Here is a 24,152-nt window from a genome sequence, read left to right as displayed (position 1 = left end):
ACGGAAATAAAGTATTTCTCATTTTAAACAATCATTGATGATACTGAGCTGAGGCATCTGTGACGCCAATCATCGATTGGAGTCACAGACTCCATGCTACTGTCCACAGGGGGGCGGTGGCGGGCAGGACGTATAGTTTTTAATCTGGTTTTAATGCTGTTATCGATCCCAGCATGCAGTCTGTGATCATGTTTCCTTAAATGACAAGAGAAAAAAAAACACACAAAGACCAGAGAAACCAGACGCCTTTCAGGTCAGACTGTAGGAAACAGCCCGTTAAACCTCCGGAACCCGTCCTGCCAGCAGGGGGCAGCAGTCTAACTACAGCCACCGGAAGTAGCAGCGGATGTGTGTTTATGTTTGTGTGAAAAACCTCCGCGCGGGTCTGGTCCTCCATCCGAGCAGCTCCCGGTTTACCGCTTTCTGGACCCAACCGGACTCACCGGGACTCTCCTCTGTCTGTGGTACCGTGATGGCGGCCGGAGGCAGTTCGGTGGCGCCGCAGCTCGGAGACGTAGAAGAAGACGCTTCCCAGCTGCTGTTTCCTAAAGGTGACGAACCCGCCTCGGTCTGTGACCCATGGTGGTTGGGGCTAAAGCGGTGCCGGTTCTGATCAGATATCTCATTCAGTCACAGACCATCACGGTAACAGACCGAACCTCTCTCCAGAGGTCGGTACTGGACCCGGTTCTGTTGCCATGGTAGATGATGCTCAGCGGAAGCTCAGCTGTGGTGCCGACATGTGGGTCAGGCTGGGCCGGGTTCTGGAGAGGAGGGCCGGGGTAGAGCTGCTCCAGAACCCCTCTAACCGGTTCGGGTCCAGCAGGGTCGCGTCCCTCTGCAGGTTTTAGACTTTTAGTGTTTCGTCGTCTCTGGAAACGCGCGGTTCTGGTTCCGAAACTGTTTTAAAGTATCAGATCAGAACCAAAGTCCAAAGCCACAATCTGCATGTCCCAACCCGAGGCTGATGGTTTTTCCTCCTCTGGTTCTGATCGGGTTCCTCACGCGGATTGACTAGACCGAAGCTTCTGGGCTTAAATTACCAGAACCTGTCAGCTCCGTCAGAACCAATAGAGAACCTCAACTTTGTGTTCTGCACCTGCTCCCAGCCGGGGTTTGGTCCTGATTGACGAATAAGCTGGACCTGAGCTCAGAACTCTGACGGGGTTTCTGGGTTCTAATGGTCCTGTTGGAGCTTAGAACTCTGACGGCGTGGCTGGGTTCTAACGATCCTGCTGGGTTCTAACGGTCCTGCTGGGTTCTAATGGACCCATTGGAGCTCAGAACTCAGAAGGCGTGTCTGGGTTCTAACGATCCTGTTGGGTTCTAATGGACCTGATGGGTTCTAATGGACCCGTTGGAGCTTAGAACTCTGACGGTGTGTCTGTGTTCTAACGGTCCTGCTGGGTTCTAACGGACCTGTTGGGTTCTAATGGACCCATTGGAGCTCAGAACTCAGAAGGCGTGTCTGGGTTCTAACGATCCTGTTGGGTTCTAATGGACCTGATGGGTTCTAATGGACCTGTTGGATTCTAACGGTCCCATTGGAGCTCAGAACTCTGACGTCGTGTCTGGGTTCTAACGGTCCCGCTGGGTTCTAACGGTCCCGCTGGGTTCTAACGGTCCCGTTGGGTTCTGCAGAGTTCGAGAACGCGGAGACGCTGCTGAACTCGGAGGTCCACATGCTGCTAACGGTCCCGTTGGGTTCTAACGGTCCCGTTGGGTTCTAACGGTCCCGTTGGGTTCTGCAGAGTTTGAGAACGCGGAGACGCTGCTGAACTCTGAGGTCCACATGCTGCTGGGTTCTAACGGTCCTGTTGGGTTCTAACGGTCCCGCTGGGTTCTAACGGTCCCGTTGGGTTCTGCAGAGTTTGAGAACGCGGAGACGCTGCTGAACTCGGAGGTCCACATGCTGCTGGGTTCTAACGGTCCCGTTGGGTTCTAACAGTCCTGCTGGGTTCTAACGGTCCTGCTGGGTTCTAACGGTCCCGCTGGGTTCTAACGGTCCCGTTGGGTTCTGCAGAGTTTGAGAACGCGGAGACGCTGCTGAACTCTGAGGTCCACATGCTGCTGGGTTCTAACGGTCCTGTTGGGTTTTAACGGTCCCGCTGGGTTCTAACGGTCCTGCTGGTTCTGCAGAGTTTGAGAACGCGGAGACGCTGCTGAACTCGGAGGTCCACATGCTGCTGGGTTCTAACGGTCCCGTTGGGTTCTAACAGTCCTGCTGGGTTCTAACGGTCCCGTTGGGTTCTGCAGAGTTCGAGAACGCGGAGACGCTGCTGAACTCGGAGGTCCACATGCTGCTGGGTTCTAACGGTCCCGTTGGGTTCTAACGGTCCCGTTGGGTTCTAACGGTCCCGTTGGGTTCTAACGGTCCCGTTGGGTTCTAACGGTCCCGTTGGGTTCTGCAGAGTTTGAGAACGCGGAGACGCTGCTGAACTCTGAGGTCCACATGCTGCTGGGTTCTAACGGTCCCGCTGGGTTCTAACGGTCCCGCTGGGTTCTAACGGTCCCGTTGGGTTCTGCAGAGTTTGAGAACGCGGAGACGCTGCTGAACTCGGAGGTCCACATGCTGCTGGGTTCTAACGGTCCCGTTGGGTTCTAACGGTCCCGTTGGGTTCTAACGGTCCCGTTGGGTTCTAACGGTCCCGTTGGGTTCTAACGGACCTGCCGGGTTCTAACGGTCCCGTTGGGTTCTAATGGACCTGATGGGTTCTAATGGACCCGTTGGAGCTTAGAACTCTGACGGTGTGTCTGGGTACTAACGGACCTGCCGGGTTCTAACGGTCCCGCTGGGTTCTAACGGACCTGCCGGGTTCTAACGGTCCCGTTGGGTTCTGCAGAGTTCGAGAACGCGGAGACGCTGCTGAACTCGGAGGTCCACATGCTGCTAACGGTCCCGCTGGGTTCCAACGGTCCCGCTGGGTTCCAACGGACCTGCCGGGTTCCAACGGTCCTGCTGGGTTCTAACGGTCCCGCTGGGTTCTAACGGTCCCGTTGGGTTCTGCAGAGTTCGAGAACGCGGAGACGCTGCTGAACTCGGAGGTCCACATGCTGCTGGGTTCTAACGGTCCCGCTGGGTTCCAACGGTCCCGCTGGGTTCCAACGGACCTGCCGGGTTCTAACGGTCCTGCTGGGTTCTAACGGTCCCGCTGGGTTCTAATGGTCCCGTTGGGTTCTGCAGAGTTTGAGAACGCGGAGACGCTGCTGAACTCGGAGGTCCACATGCTGCTGGGTTCTAACGGTCCCGTTGGGTTCTAACAGTCCTGCTGGGTTCTAACGGTCCCGTTGGGTTCTGCAGAGTTCGAGAACGCGGAGACGCTGCTGAACTCGGAGGTCCACATGCTGCTGGGTTCTAACGGTCCCGTTGGGTTCTAACGGTCCCGTTGGGTTCTAACGGTCCCGTTGGGTTCTAACGGTCCCGTTGGGTTCTAACGGTCCCGTTGGGTTCTGCAGAGTTTGAGAACGCGGAGACGCTGCTGAACTCTGAGGTCCACATGCTGCTGGGTTCTAACGGTCCCGCTGGGTTCTAACGGTCCCGCTGGGTTCTAACGGTCCCGTTGGGTTCTGCAGAGTTTGAGAACGCGGAGACGCTGCTGAACTCGGAGGTCCACATGCTGCTGGGTTCTAACGGTCCCGTTGGGTTCTAACGGTCCCGTTGGGTTCTAACGGTCCCGTTGGGTTCTAACGGTCCCGTTGGGTTCTAACGGACCTGCCGGGTTCTAACGGTCCCGTTGGGTTCTAATGGACCTGATGGGTTCTAATGGACCCGTTGGAGCTTAGAACTCTGACGGTGTGTCTGGGTACTAACGGACCTGCCGGGTTCTAACGGTCCCGCTGGGTTCTAACGGACCTGCCGGGTTCTAACGGTCCCGTTGGGTTCTGCAGAGTTCGAGAACGCGGAGACGCTGCTGAACTCGGAGGTCCACATGCTGCTAACGGTCCCGCTGGGTTCCAACGGTCCCGCTGGGTTCCAACGGACCTGCCGGGTTCCAACGGTCCTGCTGGGTTCTAACGGTCCCGCTGGGTTCTAACGGTCCCGTTGGGTTCTGCAGAGTTCGAGAACGCGGAGACGCTGCTGAACTCGGAGGTCCACATGCTGCTGGGTTCTAACGGTCCCGCTGGGTTCCAACGGTCCCGCTGGGTTCCAACGGACCTGCCGGGTTCTAACGGTCCTGCTGGGTTCTAACGGTCCCGCTGGGTTCTAATGGTCCCGTTGGGTTCTGCAGAGTTCGAGAACGCGGAGACGCTGCTGAACTCGGAGGTCCACATGCTGCTGGGTTCTAACGGTCCCGCTGGGTTCTAACGGTCCCGTTGGGTTCTGCAGAGTTTGAGAACGCGGAGACGCTGCTGAACTCGGAGGTCCACATGCTGCTGGGTTCTAACGGTCCCGTTGGGTTCTGCAGAGTTCGAGAACGCGGAGACGCTGCTGAACTCTGAGGTCCACATGCTGCTGGGTTCTAACGGTCCCGCTGGGTTCTAACGGTCCCGTTGGGTTCTGCAGAGTTTGAGAACGCGGAGACGCTGCTGAACTCGGAGGTCCACACGCTGCTGGGTTCTAACGGTCCCGTTGGGTTCTAACGGTCCCGTTGGGTTCTAACAGTCCTGCTGGGTACTAATGGACCTGCTGGGTTCTAACGGACCTGCCGGGTTCTAACGGTCCCGTTGGGTTCTGCAGAGTTTGAGAACGCGGAGACGCTGCTGAACTCGGAGGTCCACATGCTGCTGGGTTCTAACGGTCCCGTTGGGTTCTAACGGTCCCGTTGGGTTCTAACGGTCCCGTTGGGTTCTAACGGACCTGCCGGGTTCTAACGGTCTCGCTGGGTTCTAACGGACCTGCCGGGTTCTAACGGTCCCGTTGGGTTCTGCAGAGTTCGAGAACGCGGAGACGCTGCTGAACTCGGAGGTCCACATGCTGCTAACGGTCCCGCTGGGTTCTAACGGACCTGCCGGGTTCTAACGGACCTGCCAGGTTCTAACGGTCCTGCTGGGTTCTAACGGTCCCGCTGGGTTCTAACGGTCCCGTTGGGTTCTGCAGAGTTTGAGAACGCGGAGACGCTGCTGAACTCGGAGGTCCACATGCTGCTGGGTTCTAACGGTCCCGTTGGGTTCTAACGGTCCCGTTGGGTTCTAACGGTCCTGCTGTGTACTAATGGACCTGCTGGGTTCTAACGGTCCCGTTGGGTTCTAAGGGTCCTGTTGGAGCTACGTACTCTGACGATGTGTCTGGGTTCTAACGGTCCCGCTTGGTTCTAACGGTCCTGCTGGGTTCTAACGGTCCCGTTGGGTTCTGCAGAGTTTGAGAACGCGGAGACGCTGCTGAACTCGGAGGTCCACATGCTGCTAACAGTCCCGCTGGGTTCTAACGGTCCCGCTGGGTTCTAACGGTCCCGCTGGGTTCTAACGGTCCTGTTGTGTACTAATGGACCTGCTGGGTTCTAACGGACCTGCCGGGTTCTAACGGTCCCGCTGGGTTCTAACGGACCTGCCGGGTTCTAACGGTCCCGCTGGGTTCTAACGGTCCCGCTGTGTTCTAACGGACCTGCCGGGTTCTAACGGTCCCGTTGGGTTCTAACGGTCCCGTTGGGTTCTGCAGAGTTTGAGAACGCGGAGACGCTGCTGAACTCTGAGGTCCACATGCTGCTGGGTTCTAACGGTCCCGCTGGGTTCTAACGGTCCCGCTGGGTTCTAACGGTCCCGTTGGGTTCTGCAGAGTTTGAGAACGCGGAGACGCTGCTGAACTCGGAGGTCCACATGCTGCTGGGTTCTAACGGTCCCGTTGGGTTCTAACGGTCCCGTTGGGTTCTAACGGTCCCGTTGGGTTCTAACGGACCTGCCGGGTTCTAACGGTCCCGTTGGGTTCTAATGGACCTGATGGGTTCTAATGGACCCGTTGGAGCTTAGAACTCTGACGGTGTGTCTGGGTACTAACGGACCTGCCGGGTTCTAACGGTCCCGCTGGGTTCTAACGGACCTGCCGGGTTCTAACGGTCCCGTTGGGTTCTGCAGAGTTCGAGAACGCGGAGACGCTGCTGAACTCGGAGGTCCACATGCTGCTAACGGTCCCGCTGGGTTCCAACGGTCCCGCTGGGTTCCAACGGTCCCGCTGGGTTCCAACGGACCTGCCGGGTTCTAACGGTCCTGCTGGGTTCTAACGGTCCCGCTGGGTTCTAACGGTCCCGCTGGGTTCTGCAGAGTTTGAGAACGCGGAGACGCTGCTGAACTCGGAGGTCCACATGCTGCTGGGTTCTAACGGTCCCGTTGGGTTCTGCAGAGTTCGAGAACGCGGAGACGCTGCTGAACTCTGAGGTCCACATGCTGCTGGGTTCTAACGGTCCCGCTGGGTTCTAACGGTCCCGTTGGGTTCTGCAGAGTTTGAGAACGCGGAGACGCTGCTGAACTCGGAGGTCCACATGCTGCTGGGTTCTAACGGTCCCGTTGGGTTCTGCAGAGTTCGAGAACGCGGAGACGCTGCTGAACTCGGAGGTCCACATGCTGCTGGGTTCTAACGGTCCCGCTGGGTTCTAACGGTCCCGTTGGGTTCTGCAGAGTTTGAGAACGCGGAGACGCTGCTGAACTCGGAGGTCCACATGCTGCTGGGTTCTAACGGTCCCGTTGGGTTCTGCAGAGTTCGAGAACGCGGAGACGCTGCTGAACTCTGAGGTCCACATGCTGCTGGGTTCTAACGGTCCCGCTGGGTTCTAACGGTCCCGTTGGGTTCTGCAGAGTTTGAGAACGCGGAGACGCTGCTGAACTCGGAGGTCCACACGCTGCTGGGTTCTAACGGTCCCGTTGGGTTCTAACGGTCCCGTTGGGTTCTAACAGTCCTGCTGGGTACTAATGGACCTGCTGGGTTCTAACGGACCTGCCGGGTTCTAACGGTCCCGTTGGGTTCTGCAGAGTTTGAGAACGCGGAGACGCTGCTGAACTCGGAGGTCCACACGCTGCTGGGTTCTAACGGTCCCGTTGGGTTCTAACGGTCCCGTTGGGTTCTAACAGTCCTGCTGGGTACTAATGGACCTGCTGGGTTCTAACGGACCTGCCGGGTTCTAACGGTCCCGTTGGGTTCTGCAGAGTTTGAGAACGCGGAGACGCTGCTGAACTCGGAGGTCCACATGCTGCTGGGTTCTAACGGTCCCGTTGGGTTCTAACGGTCCCGTTGGGTTCTAACGGTCCCGTTGGGTTCTAACGGTCCCGTTGGGTTCTAACGGTCCCGTTGGGTTCTGCAGAGTTTGAGAACGCGGAGACGCTGCTGAACTCGGAGGTCCACACGCTGCTGGGTTCTAACGGTCCCGTGGGGTTCTAACGGTCCCGTTGGGTTCTAACAGTCCTGCTGGGTACTAATGGACCTGCTGGGTTCTAACGGACCTGCTGGGTTCTAACGGTCCCGTTGGGTTCTAACGGTCCCGTTGGGTTCTGCAGAGTTCGAGAACGCGGAGACGCTGCTGAACTCGGAGGTCCACATGCTGCTAACGGTCCCGTTGGGTTCTAACGGACCTGCCGGGTTCTAACGGTCCCGCTGGGTTCTAACGGTCCCGCTGGGTTCTAACGGTCCCGCTGGGTTCTAACGGTCCCGCTGGGTTCTAACGGTCCCGTTGGGTTCTGCAGAGTTTGAGAACGCGGAGACGCTGCTGAACTCGGAGGTCCACATGCTGCTGGGTTCTAACGGTCCCGTTGGGTTCTAACGGTCCCGTTGGGTTCTAACGGACCTGCCGGGTTCTAACGGTCCCGTTGGGTTCTAATGGACCTGATGGGTTCTAATGGACCCGTTGGAGCTTAGAACTCTGACGGTGTGTCTGGGTACTAACGGACCTGCCGGGTTCTAACGGTCCCGTTGGGTTCTGCAGAGTTTGAGAACGCGGAGACGCTGCTGAACTCTGAGGTCCACATGCTGCTGGGTTCTAACGGTCCCGCTGGGTTCTAACGGACCTGCCGGGTTCTAACGGTCCCGCTGGGTTCTAACGGACCTGCCGGGTTCTAACGGTCCCGTTGGGTTCTGCAGAGTTCGAGAACGCGGAGACGCTGCTGAACTCGGAGGTCCACATGCTGCTAACGGTCCCGCTGGGTTCTAACGGTCCCGCTGGGTTCTAACGGACCTGCCGGGTTCTAACGGACCTGCCGGGTTCTAACGGTCCTGCTGGGTTCTAACGGTCCCGCTGGGTTCTAACGGTCCCGTTGGGTTCTGCAGAGTTTGAGAACGCGGAGACGCTGCTGAACTCGGAGGTCCACATGCTGCTGGGTTCTAACGGTCCCGTTGGGTTCTAACGGTCCCGTTGGGTTCTAATGGTCCTGCTGTGTACTAATGGACCTGCTGGGTTCTAACGGTCCCGTTGGGTTCTAAGGGTCCTGTTGGAGCTACGTACTCTGACGATGTGTCTGGGTTCTAACGGTCCCGCTTGGTTCTAACGGTCCTGCTGGGTTCTAACGGTCCCGTTGGGTTCTGCAGAGTTTGAGAACGCGGAGACGCTGCTGAACTCGGAGGTCCACATGCTGCTAACAGTCCCGCTGGGTTCTAACGGTCCCGCTGGGTTCTAACGGTCCTGTTGGGTTCTAACGGTCCTGTTGTGTACTAATGGACCTGCTGGGTTCTAACGGACCTGCCGGGTTCTAACGGTCCCGCTGGGTTCTAACGGACCTGCCGGGTTCTAACGGTCCCGCTGTGTTCTAACGGACCTGCCGGGTTCTAACGGTCCCGTTGGGTTCTAACGGTCCCGTTGGGTTCTGCAGAGTTTGAGAACGCGGAGACGCTGCTGAACTCGGAGGTCCACATGCTGCTGGAACACCGGAAGCAGCAGAACGAGAGCGCTGAAGACGAGCAGGAACTGTCCGAGGTCTTCATGAAGACGCTGAACTACACGGCCCGCTTCAGCCGCTTCAAGAACCGCGAGACCATCACCGCCGTGCGCAGGTACTGCCGCTCAGTTCTGTCTGTGGGCGAGCTGAGGTTCTGACCCGGTTCTGTGTGTCTCCCCAGCCTCCTCCTGCAGAAGAAGCTCCATAAGTTCGAGTTGGCCAGCTTAGCCAACCTGTGTCCTGAAGCAGCCGAAGAGGCCAAGGCTCTGATCCCCAGGTGAGCCGGTACCGGGCGGGCCCTGTCGGGTCCACTGCTCAGACAGAACCGGGGCGTTCTCCCTCTACAAAGCCCGACGTTCTCCTGTGATGGCGTCGGGCCCGTTTTGGTGGTTCAGGTCTCATTTATAGAACCCTGTGTTGAGTCCATACTGGTTTTCCTTTATAGATCACATCAGTACCAGAACATCTGGTACCAGGTACCACCTCAGGTTCTGCTGGGCTGGACAATATAGAAAACTGTGCATATTGATCAAATAGGAATCATATTGATTGATATCAATAATCTTAACAAATTAAAAACATTTATTTTAAGTGCAGCCCTGAGCACCAAACACTGAATTCAGACTCCACCCTTTAGCGGACCAGGGTCCAGATCCGGACCCACCCTGATTTAAAACTTTATAAATTACCGCATGTTGTCTGACGACAGTGTCTAATTTCACTTGCGCCGCTTCTCCTGTTAATATGGTAAAGCCATCCGGAGCGTCCGGCGTAGGGACTGTCACGACCCGATCCGTACCGCTAGCACGATCCGTACCATCGGCTCATTGGCGCGAACAGAATAACTTCCGGTTCGCCAGAAAAATTATGTAATTAATTATTTCTATACTTAAATGATTAAAAAATGCTAAACTATATCGTCAATAAAATATTGAAAACTTTTCTGGAAGAAATTGATGCATTTTACATTCTCTCCATTGTATTGCTTGACGTCATCATCGGATATGCTAAGAAGTCCGGGAAGATATTATTGCGTAACGTTTATCTGTATTGTCTAAATGCACTCTGTTAGTTTTATTGCTTCTTCAAACAGGACTGGAAAAAAATATTTAATCCTTAATTATACGGTGAATTTCGTTATACAAATAATCTTGTTCTAAACATTTATTTTATTAGAAAGTTAAAATTATCGATTGAGAAATTAGCGCCCTCTGGTGTACACATCATAAACTAGAGAAGACCTCCTCATTATAGTAGCCGCATTGTTTTTTTTTTATTTTTATTTTTTTTTTTACAAAAACGAACAGGGAATAAAACAAAGAACACACACAAAGCGAAGGCATACCTTTATTAAAATACATTTATTAAGCACAAATACGTACATATGCGAATAAAATAAATGATAAAAAAACTTAAAACTTCAAAAAAAATTCAAAATCAAATAAGTTTCTGTACTCCTATATGTGTTTATAGCTGGGGGTTTATGTACTTTAAGAAATGGTTTATATATTTTTAGTTCCCTAACCACAACTGGGAAACATTTTTGCTATTAAAAAAAAGCAATGTATTTTTTATGTATTTCTGTTGTTTATTTTTTAGAATATGCAACATTGCCGCAAATACAAAGATATACAAAAAGAAACCCCTGCCTCAAAAAAATAAAAAGGACTAAAAAAAGTAAGAAAAACGAAATATTTCCCACCGGAGGTTATTCTATTCGCGCACGCACAAATGAGCTGATGGTACGGATCGGGTAGTGACAGGTACCACATCGGCCCGATGACGTCACAATATGGCAACTCCACTCAAACAAACTACATTACGCCCGCGGTCTCCATTTGTCACAAATCAATTTTATTTTGTTAATTTACGGTTATTTTCCAGTAACTTAATCGAGGCATGAAAACTTTTAACATCAGTTTGGAATGCTTGTGTGGTAGTCTGACAATTTAATCGCTAATTTTGCAGGATCAAAGCTACAACCTTAGAGAAATTTCCTTCCTCCAATAAAAAAAAAAAAAAAAAAGTTGTGAAGGGAAACTAAACCATAAACTCTTTTCATTTTTAATAAAAGTCAGCAGCCAATATAATTTTACCACGGCATTCATCACTTTAAAATCAATAACGTTTATTCCTTCTTTTTATATTATTATGTCGTTTTTTTCTGATCACAATTTTTTTTATTATTCCAGATGAAATTGTGAAATTGAGTGGCGTTGCCATAATGTGACATCATCGGGAGGCGCAGGGACCACGGAGATTTTCTTCGTAAAATTGTCCGTTTACAAACCGCAATCCCGCTCTCAAATAAAACCTACACCTCACTATAATAGGGGGTTTTCAGCTGACGTCACGCTCACGTGACTACTCAGCGCGTCCGCCATATTGGGTGGCAGTCGTTTCGCACCGTTGACCTGCATTGTATGACGCCTTAGGCAGTATTGGAAGTGAACAATGGGGAAAACGTGTTTAATGGTTGGTTGCACGGCCCGTGGAGGTGGAGATCAACGCTCTTTCTATCGCCTACCAGCCGTAATAGTGAATCAGTGTGAAAAAACAAAACAGCTCTCTGAACAACGCCGTCACCTATGGCTGACACGGATATCCAGGTCCGATTTGGACGGTGTTAAGCTGGAATACGCCAGAGTCTGCGGTGCTCACTTTGTCACAGGTAATTAACTGTTAAGTATTTAAAACATATAAGAAGAATATATTAATAATAGGGCTTGGGCGTCATGTTGACTGCCTCCGCCGCCTCTACTGCCTATGACTGCTGCGTACTGTACTCCCTCTCTCAGCCGTGTTTTAATTTGATTAATTTCACCTTAACTTGATTTCAACCATGGTAAACCGTTGCTGTATTGTGGGCTGTAACAGCGCAACACATGATCGCCATGGGAAAAACATAGAAACAGATTAATTTTCCACCGCTTTCCTGCCTGGAGGCGCAACCACGGAGAACAACTGTTAGAGATAACAAAGAGTCGTCGGCTCGCTTGGATTGCGGCTGTAAGTCGACCGATCATAACTTTCCACAGTATCCCGATGTCAATGAGAGTGTGTTCTAAACGTTTGAAACACATAGCAGCAAGTTAAAAGTACATTACATGCGCGAGTGGTTGTTAGCACTGGCGGTTAGCAGCTACTAAACTAGCATGTGCCAAAGCCCGTCTGAGCGCAGCTTACCTTTGTACGAGTTGCTGTGTTCCCACTGTTTGCTGGCTTTATGATCTGCAGCTCCTACCGGCGCCAATACGGTAAATACAACTTAATTTTGCACTGGTCATTGTTCTGCTTAAATAATTAAAGCCGCGAGCGGCGTCGATCGGCCCTGCAGCCAAGCGCCTTCGCGCACCGCACACCGCCGGCAGTCAGCCACCGCAGAAGCATGCGACACATTTGCGTCGGATTGTTTACATTTTTACCATCTTATTAAAACTCACCCGTCCACGTATGATGGCGATTTCCTTGATGTACATAACCAGATGTGAACTGGTTGTGAGCCTCTAGATCCTTGTAAGCTCTCATTTCCTCAAGAGTGTGCAGAGGGTTTTCACCGAACACCAGGTAATGCACTATGTCGCCGTGCTCTACATTTGGCCAATCATCTGGATTACGGCTAAACAAGGCACCGTGGAGGGCATACGGGTCCATATGGTCGATCATGGAACATTTCCTCAGATATACGTCCTTATCTGGTCGCTCTAGCGTGCCGGCGTACTTATCCATTCGCGATACGATAATACGTGTAAGACAACTAGAGATAAGGAAGTGTGCCACCCAATATGGCGGACCGGAAGTTGGCCAGTGACGTCAGTGAAAACCCCCTATTATTTAGTAAGTTGTCCAGACCAATCAGAATGTTTTGCGTAATTGTGCAAACGTTAAACCAACCATGTATAGTGATGTCATCAGAAGGCGCAGGACGCCGAGCCGATCTGGTACCTACAGCGGCACCAGGCTGCATGTGATGCTAATTAGCCAATGAGCTGGGTGTTTCTGCTGCTAGCTACATTTAGACACAGCAGGCAAACCTGTGGGGAAAAAAGGAGAAGACGAAGAGAAAAAGACAGCAGAGAAAGAGTGGACTGCTGGTGAAAGAAAAGTGAAATGGCATGCTCAGAAACAGTAGACACAGAAAATAGGTCTTTTAAGGAAGAATGAACTCACGCGTACCTGTTCGTCTCGCTAGCTGGGAGCACAGAACATGTCTAATTATTTTCTGAGACAGTCGCTCTCATCAAAAGCAGCAACATTAAGCGGCACTACGAAATGAAGCACAACTCATTTTCCCAAACATATCCGCTTGCTTCAGCCATACGTACGGAGAAAACAGCTGATTTAAAGGCACAGTATTATCGCTGCTTCAGAATTATGGTCCAGACATTTACTCCTCAGCAACGTGCTAATGAGTGCTCTCTTTGTCGCCATTCAAACCCAGGTTTAAAATTCTTGCAGGGCAGCCTAAAGCCCACTTCTCTCATCAATCCATGAAGTTCAGGTGTTTTATTAAAGAAAACACCTGTGAAAGTTGTTCTTCTCATATTTCAAAAAACACTTTAGCTTTTAAAATGGAAAAACTTTCTATTTTTATGATATTTTTTCTTTAAAAAGTCAATGTATAAGATGGATGCATAAACACCTGCATTTTATTTCAGTGCTAAATGCTGTTTATAGTAATAAATTATAATTAAAAATGTCTCCGGACCTTTACTGGTTTGTTGATTCTCTTTATTCGGACCCCGCTGATTTTTAATTGGTGACCCCTGCTTTATTCAATCAACGTTTTACCAAAACTGCAAATTTAAAAAATGAAAATAAGAGCGTGTGCTCTCTGAACTCTTTAAAGGGGCGGAGCTTGGTTCCTGGGTCTGCGTTGTGATTGGTTGGGAGGATGTAATGACTAATATTAATCTACATGGCTAGAATGCAAAAGGAAGGAAAAACTGTTATTTTATTGAACTTTTTACTGACCCTTTTTTTCTGTCATCGATATAAGTCTATAGATTGATAAATATTGTTGTGGAATTATCGTCCAGCTCTACGTTCTGCCATCTACACGCCCAGATCAACCATGAATGGTCCATGCAAAGAACCGTGTTATTGTGCATTAAAAAATGGGTCAGCTGATGTTTTTTTTCTCCATGGTGACATGGCAACCGTGGAGAAAAAGTAAAGAAACTGTAAAAACAGAATCAGAGAGGATTTTATTAAATGTGAACACAGAACGTGTTCTGCAGTGAACTTGATTCCAGTTTCAGACGCTCCGTGGTGAAACTCCTCTGAGGTGTTAAGTTCAGATCGACAAACAAAAGATAAACTGCTTATATCTACAGGGGTTGGACAATGAAACTGAAACACCTCTCATTTTAGTGTGGGAGGTTTCACCGCCTCGCCTAAGCAAATTCCTGCCGGAAACACTGACTACCGAACCATTCTGGAGGACCATTTTGAGCAAAACTGTGCTCTTACCCTGCTAATTGGACCTTCACACTCTGCTCTTATTGGTTCAATGTGCAATTAATGAAGATTGGCCACCAGGCTGGATCATTTTAGCCATGAAACCTCCCACACTAAAATGAGAGGTTTTTCAGTTTCATTGTCCAACCCCTGTAGATATCAGTGTGAGCCAACGCAGTTTATTTAAATACATTTTATTAACAATAAAACTTGTCTGCCTGTCCGTCCAGCAGGATTTCTCAAAAGCTGGAGAACTTTCACCAAATATTAGAATGGCCTAAAAACGTTGAAAAAAATAAACGTATTTTTTTTATATACAAATCTTTAATAATAAATAAAATAAAAAAAATCTCCCTGCATCAATGATAACTCAATCAGCGACATCACATCCACAAAACTTTCTCTTTAATTTTCATCATTTATGTCACATTCACTTTTATTAACTGTATATTTTAAAAGATATCAAAGATATTTTAACTTAGATAACTTAGATTGGGTTATTAAAATAATCCAGCATGACAGACAGTAACTTAAATACATAATATTATTACTCAGTGTTTTAAGTAAGTCCTCTGCAACGCCGCGTACGATCCAGCAGGTGTCACTATAGAGCACGCTTTATAAATGAAACCCCAGGTCTGGAGCCGTCTCCTGGTGCTGATCCAAACCAATTCTTGGTTTCAGGCTCACCGGGTCTGGGGGTTTTGCTTTGCAGCTGAACACGTGTAGTTTGCCGTACAGAACCTGCAACTTCAGAACCTGACACCAGAACCAGACGTTCAGGTGTCCAGGTGTCGCTAATGCTCCTTTTTCAAGGGCTCCGCTGGGCTCGGTTCTACTGGGCTCCATCCGGTTTGCAAGCATTTCCATTAGTTTATTTTCCTAGTGGGCTGTAACCCGACCAGAACCGAGCTGGACTGGATCGTGATGTGAGCTACACGGAGAAAGGTCCGACCCAAAGATCTGTCAACCTTACTTAACCTAATGACTGTAAACTCCACTGGTACCGGAGAAGAACCTATTAGGGTCCAAGCCCGGCAGCCCGAGGTGCCATTCAAGCGTTCTAAAATGCAGCTCATGGGCTCGGTTCCCCTGGAGAACCTTTACGGTGCGTTCAGGGACAACCGGACCTTCCACAGAGCAAAACAGTTTTTATTCTCAAATATCAGTGCAGCCTTTTCAGAACCTCCTAAATACCAACCTTTGGTCCGTTTTCAGGTGGTTTTACTGTAGATTGTATCCAAGAACCGGTCAGAACCCGGTTCTCCTCAATTGACCCAAAGTCACTTCTCTACTAGACACTTTTTGAAGCTTGAAAACATAAAAAAATCAAATTAATTTCACAAATTTTAATTGAATGAATCGGCTGCTGCGGTGTCCCGATCCAAACGGACCGGCGAGCAGTCAGAACCATGCAGGTTCTGGATTTGTCCCAGGTTACACACTTGATTTTAACTGAACGGGTCACTAACCGGGTCAGGTTCTGAATTAGGCCAGCTTTTGGACTCGGTTCTGTGGGAAATGGGAAATTTCTTAAATCTTCAGGACCTTAAGAACCAGAACCGGATCACTGCTGTTCAGGAAGATTAAAGGGTTCACTGAATCGGTTCTGCTGTGTGATTACGGGTCCGTTTGTTCTGGTTGCAGCTTGGAGGGTCGCTTTGAGGATGAGGAGCTGCAGCAGATCCTGGACGACATCCAGACCAAGAGGAGCTTCCAGTACTGAACCGCTGATCCGATCCGATTACTGATCCGATTACTGATCCGATTACTGATCCGATCCGATTACTGAACCGCTGATCCGATCCGATTACTGATCCGATTACTGATCCGATTACTGATCCGATTTGTCCCCCTTCTTCATTCCTTCTGCCATATCAATAAAGTCTCGTCTGTTTTTTTTTACCTCCTCTGTGTCTTTGTGTGTTCATCTTTCAAAAGTTCTGGTTCTGGGTCAGAACTGTTCAACGTCACATGTTCACACAGTACTTGGTACCATCCAGGTCCAGCAAGGCTTCAGGCAGAACTCCAGCTGCTGTACTCACCATCCTCACTGTGTTCCGACCCGACAGGTTCCTCTCGTACTCAATCAGCTGCCTCCAGAACCCGGCGTTGGGTCGAATAAACGGCCGGCACTCCAGAACCCGTTCATAGGCCTGACCCAGACTCAGACCTTCAAATCTGTACACAGAGAGCAGAACCAACAATGCATAGCGTATCGGTTCTGTAGAACCTTTAAGGAAATATCTGTTAACAATTCTTAGTGAACTGGATCGGGTTTAGGTCTGATCCAGACAGCCCCAGGAACAGTTTGAGGTTCTGTTTGGGTCGTAGGATCAGAACCAGCACCGAGCCAGAACTTCTGTTACCTCATCAGGTAAGCCATCACCAGAGCAGGAGAGCGGCTCCGGCCCGCCGTGCAGTGGACCAGAGTGGACCCAGCTCGGTTCTGCTGGATCCGCTCCCCAACCGGGTCGAAGTACGGACTCAGCAGGGCGTGGGGCTGGTCCTGGACGGGGACGTGGAGGACCTGCAGGCCGTCCAGCGCCGGGTAGGAGACGTCCCGGCGCCCGCTGGCGTTGATGATGAGCGTGACGTTCCTGCCGGTCAGCACCCCGAGGTTCAGCGCCGAGTCCAGATCGCTGAGGTAGAGCCGGGCCGAGACCCGGGAGACCCGCATGACTGTCCGTAGAGCTCCGCCCACTTCCTGGAAGATCACAGCAACAGATTCAGAACCATCAGTGTGGACACTACAGCGCCACCATGTGGTCAACACCTCAGCTGGTCTGAAGGCGTTTCTCTAATCTCAGTAAAAATTAAATGTACAAAACAAACGATTGTCTATATTTAGCAGAAAAAAAGATTTCTTTTCCAATAAATTACTTTAAATAAATCCTAAAATCAGCTTGTAGACTCCATCCGTGTCCTTATGCGGGTGAAGATTCTCAGTCATCCAGGTCATGGTCATTCCAAAAAAAGTAAAAAACAAAACAACTAGACTTGTTTTCCGTAGTTGAAGACGTTTCGCTCACTGAGCTATATAATACACAGGAGTGCTGATTTTGCCGAAAAACTGAAGTCACTGGCCGCCATCTTGCTACTCCCTACTCTCACAGAATCCCACAGGATTTGGTTGCAACAACAAGCAGTTTTCTGGCTCAGTGAAAACGTTTCACAGGTAATTCTACAGTCAGTGGATGTACTAACACTATCAACTACTAGAAAATTAGGTGCTGAAATATTTTACATGTTATTCATATTAAATATATATATGTGTATATATAAGTATATGTATATATATATATGTATACACATATGTTAATATATGTTTTTGTATATTGTTATTTATATATTTATAAATGTTAAATATATATATTTAAATGAATAAAATGCAAAATATTTCAGCACATGGCTTTCTCAGTACTTGATATTTTTAGAACATAACATAAAACTATATGGCATTTGACATTTTAAAAGTTTTAAGCCCCCCTGAACATGAGAAAATCCTCGTTATTCGATGCTGTAGCGCACATATTCCCTAGTTACTGGGGAAATAGGGAGTACCAATATGGCGGCTGGTGGCTTCACAGCGACTCGTTCAAACTGACGGTGATTAGCACTCCAGTGTATAATATAGCTCAGTGGTTTCGCTTCCTCTCCAGGAAGCTTTCTCAATTGAGAAAGGAGAGGAAGCGAAACGTCTTCAACTACGGAAAACAAGTCCAGTTGTTTTGTTTTTTAATTTTTTTTTTGGAACATCTGTGTCCTTGTTCTGTTAAGGACCCATTCCAGACGTGGTGAAACTGTTCAACCATGGGACAGGTGATCCCATGGTAGCCTATTGTTTTTCTACAGCCATGTAGGCTGAGTAGAGAACTGAGACGCAGTGAAGAGTCTAAAGGGCTATAGTGCTATTTCCTGCTGGCTTAAGACTAATGCTAGTGGGTCAAAGGTGAAGCAGGCCTCACTGGGTCCGCTTGCAGCACAAACATGAATCATCCGCTCAGAGATCAACTTCAAACTCAGCCTTCGGCTTCGCGTTTAGTCGCCCTGCACAACGACAGGGGAAATGACGACAAAGGTTGTGAAATGTAACCGTCTGCAAGAGCAGATCAGAGGAAAGCAGCAGCTGCATCAGACGCAGCGTAACAACCGCAGCGCTCGTTAACTCGGTCGCTCTCAGCAACAATCTGAAGCTGAAACACCTTGGTAGGAACTTTTAGGCTAAGATAGAAGCTCTCTGAGAGAATACGGGCACAGATCTGGAGCTGCTGAGGGAAAAAAAATGTTGCTGTCAGAAGTGGGATTCGAACCCACGCCTCCAGGGGAGACTGCGACCTGAACGCAGCGCCTTAGACCGCTCGGCCATCCTGACATGTTGCTGCAGTTTGTGTGAGGATGTGGTTCAAAAGTAGAACAGGACCAGAATTGGGTCCAATTCACTGAAATTACTTTCTATTTTTTTATTTATGAACAGCGCCATCTTGTGTTCGATTTATTACAATAGCATATGGAGGTCTGAGAGTGACAGATACAAACAAAATACAAATGGCCCAATAAATAACTGAAAGCACTAAGAATGTACCAGTTATCTAATATTTCTTTCTTTATTAATGTATTTATTAAAATATCTCATTTATTTACTTCACCATGTTCAATACTTTAATTAACTGTTAAATCGTTTTCTACATTTATTTCCAACACATTACTTATTTAAGCATTTGCTATAGGTTTGACATTTTTTATGTTTTTCTATATGTAACATGACATTTGTCTATTTTATTTCCACGAGCAGGTAAATTCTGCATGCCAGCGCATTCTCTATATTGCATTCTCCATATAGTTGCACACAGATCTGTCCCCTTCTGATTGACCAATAGTAGAAGATCTGACCCAATGAAGCACTGCCCACTTTATTTGCATAATGAGGCAAAAATGCATAAGGAAAAGTAAAAAAACGAGACATAAAAGTAAAAACAATAGGTGGAAATAAAAAACGATTGGTAAAAGAAATGTTAAAATGAATTTGCTTGAATAAATAATGTGTTGAAATAAGAGAATAAAACATAAAGGTCAATAAAATTATGAAACATGGTAAAGGGACAAAATTGGATCTTTTATATTAAGATTAATACATTATTAATACATATAAAATTATTTCTCATTTTCAACGTTAACTGGTACAGTTTAAGTGTATTGGTGTATTAATTGGGCCATAATATGGGGTGCCATTTGTAAAGTTACACAGTCAAAAATGTATTAATATTCTGGGTTATTTCTCATACACGAGAAAAAAAATGGTGGGTTCTTTTTTCAAAGTCATATATTCACTATGCCATTCATACATTTTTAAATGTCAAATGCCAACTTAAAAATATAATTAACATGCTATATTTTTAGTTTACAAATATATTAAATATATACATTTATTAACCCATTTTTAAAATTACGAAATTCTAAATATCACAAAATATATTTCTTAATTACTAACTCCACAAATTTTATTTACAATCTTTTATTTTGTCCGTTTCGGTCCTCCATACAGAAGTTCCGTTTCGTAGCGAAAGTCGGGTACGACACGAATACTTAGCAACCCCCAACATCACTGCTCATAACATATGAGTCAGAATCACATGCGCCGGATCCTGTTGCGGCCTGTTCTGGGGTTTGTGTCTGTCACGCCCTAAATGAGGATATTTTAGAACCTGTTTGGTTCCCGTTGTCAGTCCGTCACCAGCTGCGCTGAGTTTCGTTTCTCGTTTTCCCCCCAGAAGAAGAAGTCGTGTCTGAGAATAGTGTGATCGAGCTGAAGCGGCTCCTGTCCAGGTAAGACTTGCTCCGACCTCTTACCTTAACTGACACGTTCAGGTAAAACCCTCTCCAAGCAACAGAACTTCTCCTGTCCTGAGCTGGAAAACACGGGCTAAAGCCTCGCGGTTTCTTCCGAGATTATCCGAGATTGGAGACCGAAATGGGATTGAGTCGGTGTCTGGTCAGACCAGACTTCTAGTAAAAAACTTCAAATTAATGTTTTCCTGCCGAAACCGATCCTCCTGCTTTTATTTAACTTTGGAAACTGGATTTACTCTGAAACCAGAACCTTTCGGCTTGTTTGGTTCTGAATGTTTATATTGTGTTCATTGTTTACTGACGGCACATTGGTTTCTGGATTTATTAAAGATAAAAAAAAAAAACAATCAGATGTTGGTCATCATTCAGATTAAATAACTTTAAGATGATAAACAACTGCAACAACTTTCTGTAGTCAGAACTGGCTCTGGTTTTGGATTATTAGGTTTTAGTCTCTCAACTCAAAGATCTTGATCTGAGACCAGAAAAAATAAAATGGAGATCAGGCTTTAGAACTGCGTCAGGATTATTGTTGGAGGACTGAAACAATCATTTGACTATAAAATTTCAGGATTTGATGCTTCAAAATAAAAGTCTCTCCTTATGATTAAGTTGTGCAATGGGACTTTAAGTTATATAAATATTATGTTCTGTTATTAATTAGTTTAGTAGTAATTACTGAAACTGATTGTGACTTCAGATCTTTGTTCTGGTTACTTTTAGACCACAGACCCAATGAGCATGCAGAACCCAGCTGCTGCGAACCAGAGAACCATTATCCCACAGGTCCGGTACCATCCATCCATCCATCCATTTTACATCACGTCTGTTCCTTGTGGGGTCCCGAGAGGTGCCGGTGCACTCCAGCCCTGCACAGGTCGCCAGTCTGTCGCAGAGGTCCGGTACCACCCATCCATTACGACTGCAGGAAGTCAAACCTCTGCCAAACCCACCCAGAGGTCCACAGCCGGCGCTGCTCGTCATCCTCAGGCCAGAACTCAGCCTAAAATGGTTCCGAACAACCAGGATTCCAGCAGGAACGGTCCTGCTGTAAGACCCCATGTGGTGCGAGGATTACCTGACAATGATCCAGATTCTGCTGGAGACCAAGCCCTAAGCAAACCCGCTCCGAGGTCCAGAACACGTGCTGGTCGTGCCCCTCAGACCAGAACCAAGCCTAAAAAGGCTCTGGAGAACCAGGACTGTAGCAGCACAGGTCCTGCTGCCAGGCCGAATCTTGATGGAGGACAAGAACCTGAGAGAGATTCTGGTTCTGATGAAGACAGAGCTCCTCCCACGCCAGATCTGGTGCCGCTGGATCTGAGGGCTAACCTCAACAAGAATCTGCTGCAGCAGGTGGAGATTCTGACCCGTGGACAAAGCACCAACCAGGACTGGTTCGCTTGGAGGAAGAACCGCATCACGGCTTCGGTGGCTCATCGCATCGCTCACTCCAAATTCGTTAATGGCAGGAGCAAAGCTCCGCCCGCTTCATACCTGGCTGCAGTCACAGGTAGGCCCCGCCCACTCACACCTGGATCCTGCTGGTTTTGTTGCTTCTAATCAGATCCGTTGGCTCCCCAGGTGAGGGGCCCAAAGTCCAGACCAGAGCCATGAGCTGGGGGATCAACATGGAAGCTGAGGTTGTCCGCCGTTATCAGGTGAGTTTATGGACCAGTGCCGACAGGAGAGGTCCGAAAGGTCCGACATTACCTGTAGTCATCCATCATCTATTCTTGCTTCCTAAAATTAAAAACTGGGAAAAAAAATGATTTTTCTCTGAAAAATATTTAAAATAAAACTAAATTTAATGCCACAGTACAGATTCTAAATATCCTCATGAAAACTGATAACCTGACAACAGCCAGATGCATGTCTCGCTCCGCCTAGCTCCACTCACATACATCTGGGACATCGCCCATAGAAAGTGATTTCTCCAACCAATTTTATGGTCTGGCCAATCAGGACGCAGGGCTGGAGTTTCATAGATGTGACGTAATGGAGAAGCGACCGTGAGACTGTTTTGATAGCAATGGCGGCTTGCATCGAGGAAGCAAGCGTTAGCATTGATGCTGCTATTTCTTCTATGTTGTCCAATCTACCTAATATTGTTTCATTAAAAGAACATCAGAGAACGGCTCTGAAGGCTTTTGTTGGTGGAAATCATGTTTTCGCCCTTCTCCCGACCGGATTTGGCAAGTTTTGTTTTCCGGGGCGCGTCATTTAAAAAAAAAAAGTTGTGTTTTTTTTTTTCCTGCGTCGCTCTCACAGCGTCACGGGTTAGCTTCGGTGTGAGTGGTTGAAATAGCACGTCAATAAAGATGACAGACAAGTGGCTTATCCAATCATATGCAAGGATTTTTGATAAGGCCCAGCCTTCAATAAAGGCAATTCCTATGGAGAGGTCGCAGATGTATGTGAGTGGAGCTAGGCGGAGCGAGACATGCATCTGGCTGTTGTCAGGTTAGAAAACTGAAGGAACAAAAACACAAAAGTTCAGGACAGGAAATCTGCGGAGTTCTTCGTGATGATGTCATCGTTCACGTCTTCCACAGAGGCTGAAGACGGCGGCGCTGGGTCGACCCGTCTCCGTCCTGGAATGCGGCCTGTTCATCGACAGCGAGCGGCCCTGGCTGGCAGCCAGTCCTGACGGCATCGTGACGGACCGGCGGACCGGCCAAAGGTTGCTCTGCCTGGAGGTCAAATGTCCTTACAAGCACAGGAACCGCAGCGTGGAGGACGCCTGCAGAGAAGACCCCGCCTTCTGTCTGCAGCTGCAGGACGAGGACCAGCGGAGCCCTGATGAGGTAACTTCAGCACGCTCAGACTCATCTCACCTTTCTCCTCTGTGTCCCTACCCCCCTCTCTGATGCTGTCTACGTCTCACCTGTCCTCCCTGACACCCTGTCCTCACCGTCTGTGTCTCCAGCCTCCGGTTTATGTCCTGAAGACATCCCACACCTACTTCACTCAGATCCAGGTGCAGCTGGCGGTCACGGGCCTGCAGCAGGCCGACCTCGTCGTCTTCACCACGAAGGAGACGGCCATTGTCCCTGTGGAGTTTGATCCTGAGCTGTGGGCCGAGACGGTGTCCAAGCTGGAGGTGTTCTATCGGGACGCCGTCCTCCCTCACGTTAGACAGAAAATGCAGCAGAATCCAGCAGCAGCAGCAGCAATGATGCCAGAACTGTAAAGACACGACGGGCAAATCAGAACTTTACCAAAGGTGCTCTGTTGGACACGTGCTGAAACTTTTTTCTTGGACTTGTCCTGTCCTCTGAGGACAGATGGGTTCTGGTGCTGGGTGTAATAGAGAACATCTGTTACTAACAGGAACTTTTAGTTTTTTTAAACCTCAGTCAAACTGCCTGTTTAGGTGACTTGTTGTGTTCAGATGAAACGGGTCAGACTTGGCAGCTGGAATAGCACAGCCACTCAGAAGAATCTGATCTTCTGAGTCCAGTTTGTTCTGAAGAGTAGCAGCTGGGTTTAATTAAGAGACAAATCTCTGAGAAGCTTCTGGATCAGAACCAGCTGTCCCCACTGGATCGGCTACAAACACTTCCTTTTACAGATTGAACTTTTTACTGCGGCAGGTCACTTGTTCAGAAAATTTATTCATTTATCTGAGATCTGTCTTCTAATCAATTATAATATAACTCATCAGTTGATCCTCAATAAACGTCAGTTGGCAGATTATCTATAAACTGGTCAACCAAAGCTGTCAAAAGCAGTTCATTCTTTAACCTGCACCTCTCACTCTCCACCTAGACTTACTCACTTTTGGCTTATTTTGAACAATATTTGTCTTTTTTGCCACAGGGGGCGCTATTGGCTAGTATAGTGTGTAGCTTCCACCTTATAATGAGGTCAAGTCATTCAGGTGTGGTACTGTGAGACCATCAATGCATGGAAGAAAGTATACACCAATGATCTCTATTTATTCACTGGGTTGCTGATTGGCCGTTGGTAGAACACGTCGCTGTGAAGCCACCAGCCGCCATATTGGAATTCCCTACTTTCCTCCAGTAACTACGTAATATGTGCGC

At 48.6% G+C, this 24,152-nt stretch overlaps 3 protein-coding genes and 1 non-coding gene across 5 annotated transcripts; 2 read left to right on the top strand and 2 right to left on the bottom strand.

Moving 5' to 3' along the window:
• Positions 1 to 335: 335 nt before the first annotated feature.
• Positions 336 to 16,158, top strand: polr2d (RNA polymerase II subunit D). The gene is made up of 5 exons (XM_036127219.1): positions 336 to 551; positions 8,728 to 8,908; positions 8,975 to 9,070; positions 15,901 to 15,990; positions 16,081 to 16,158. Exons 1-4 carry the CDS (start codon positions 347 to 349, stop codon positions 15,977 to 15,979), a joined length of 561 nt encoding a protein of 186 aa, XP_035983112.1. The 5' UTR covers positions 336 to 346; the 3' UTR covers positions 15,980 to 15,990; positions 16,081 to 16,158.
• LOC105924199 (dual specificity protein phosphatase 18) lies at positions 16,128 to 20,198 on the bottom strand. 2 transcript variants are annotated; one of them, XM_012860069.3, is made up of 3 exons: positions 20,104 to 20,198; positions 16,623 to 16,960; positions 16,128 to 16,434 (listed from the first exon to the last, which is right to left on the bottom strand). In XM_012860069.3, exons 2-3 carry the CDS (start codon positions 16,931 to 16,933, stop codon positions 16,224 to 16,226), a joined length of 522 nt encoding a protein of 173 aa, XP_012715523.2. In that variant the 5' UTR covers positions 16,934 to 16,960; positions 20,104 to 20,198; the 3' UTR covers positions 16,128 to 16,223. The 2 variants fall into 2 exon arrangements, with proteins under 2 accessions (XP_012715523.2, XP_021170858.2); XM_021315183.2 differs by lacking the exon at positions 20,104 to 20,198 and adding an exon at positions 19,959 to 20,072.
• On the bottom strand, positions 18,546 to 18,628 carry trnal-cag. The gene has a single exon. It is a non-coding gene; the product is annotated as a tRNA-Leu (tRNA).
• Positions 19,964 to 23,833, top strand: LOC105924198. Its single transcript, XM_021315182.2, has 5 exons — positions 19,964 to 20,079; positions 20,827 to 21,616; positions 21,688 to 21,764; positions 22,659 to 22,910; positions 23,033 to 23,833. The coding sequence occupies exons 2-5, from the start codon at positions 20,839 to 20,841 to the stop codon at positions 23,294 to 23,296; spliced, it is 1,371 nt and encodes a 456-aa protein (XP_021170857.2). The 5' UTR covers positions 19,964 to 20,079; positions 20,827 to 20,838; the 3' UTR covers positions 23,297 to 23,833.
• Positions 23,834 to 24,152: the final 319 nt, after the last annotated feature.

The sequence above is a fragment of the Fundulus heteroclitus genome, chromosome 23 (genome assembly GCF_011125445.2).
Source record: "Fundulus heteroclitus isolate FHET01 chromosome 23, MU-UCD_Fhet_4.1, whole genome shotgun sequence".
In the NCBI taxonomy this organism is placed as follows: Eukaryota; Metazoa; Chordata; class Actinopteri; order Cyprinodontiformes; family Fundulidae; genus Fundulus; species Fundulus heteroclitus.
This window is presented reverse-complemented; position numbering and strand designations above follow the sequence as displayed.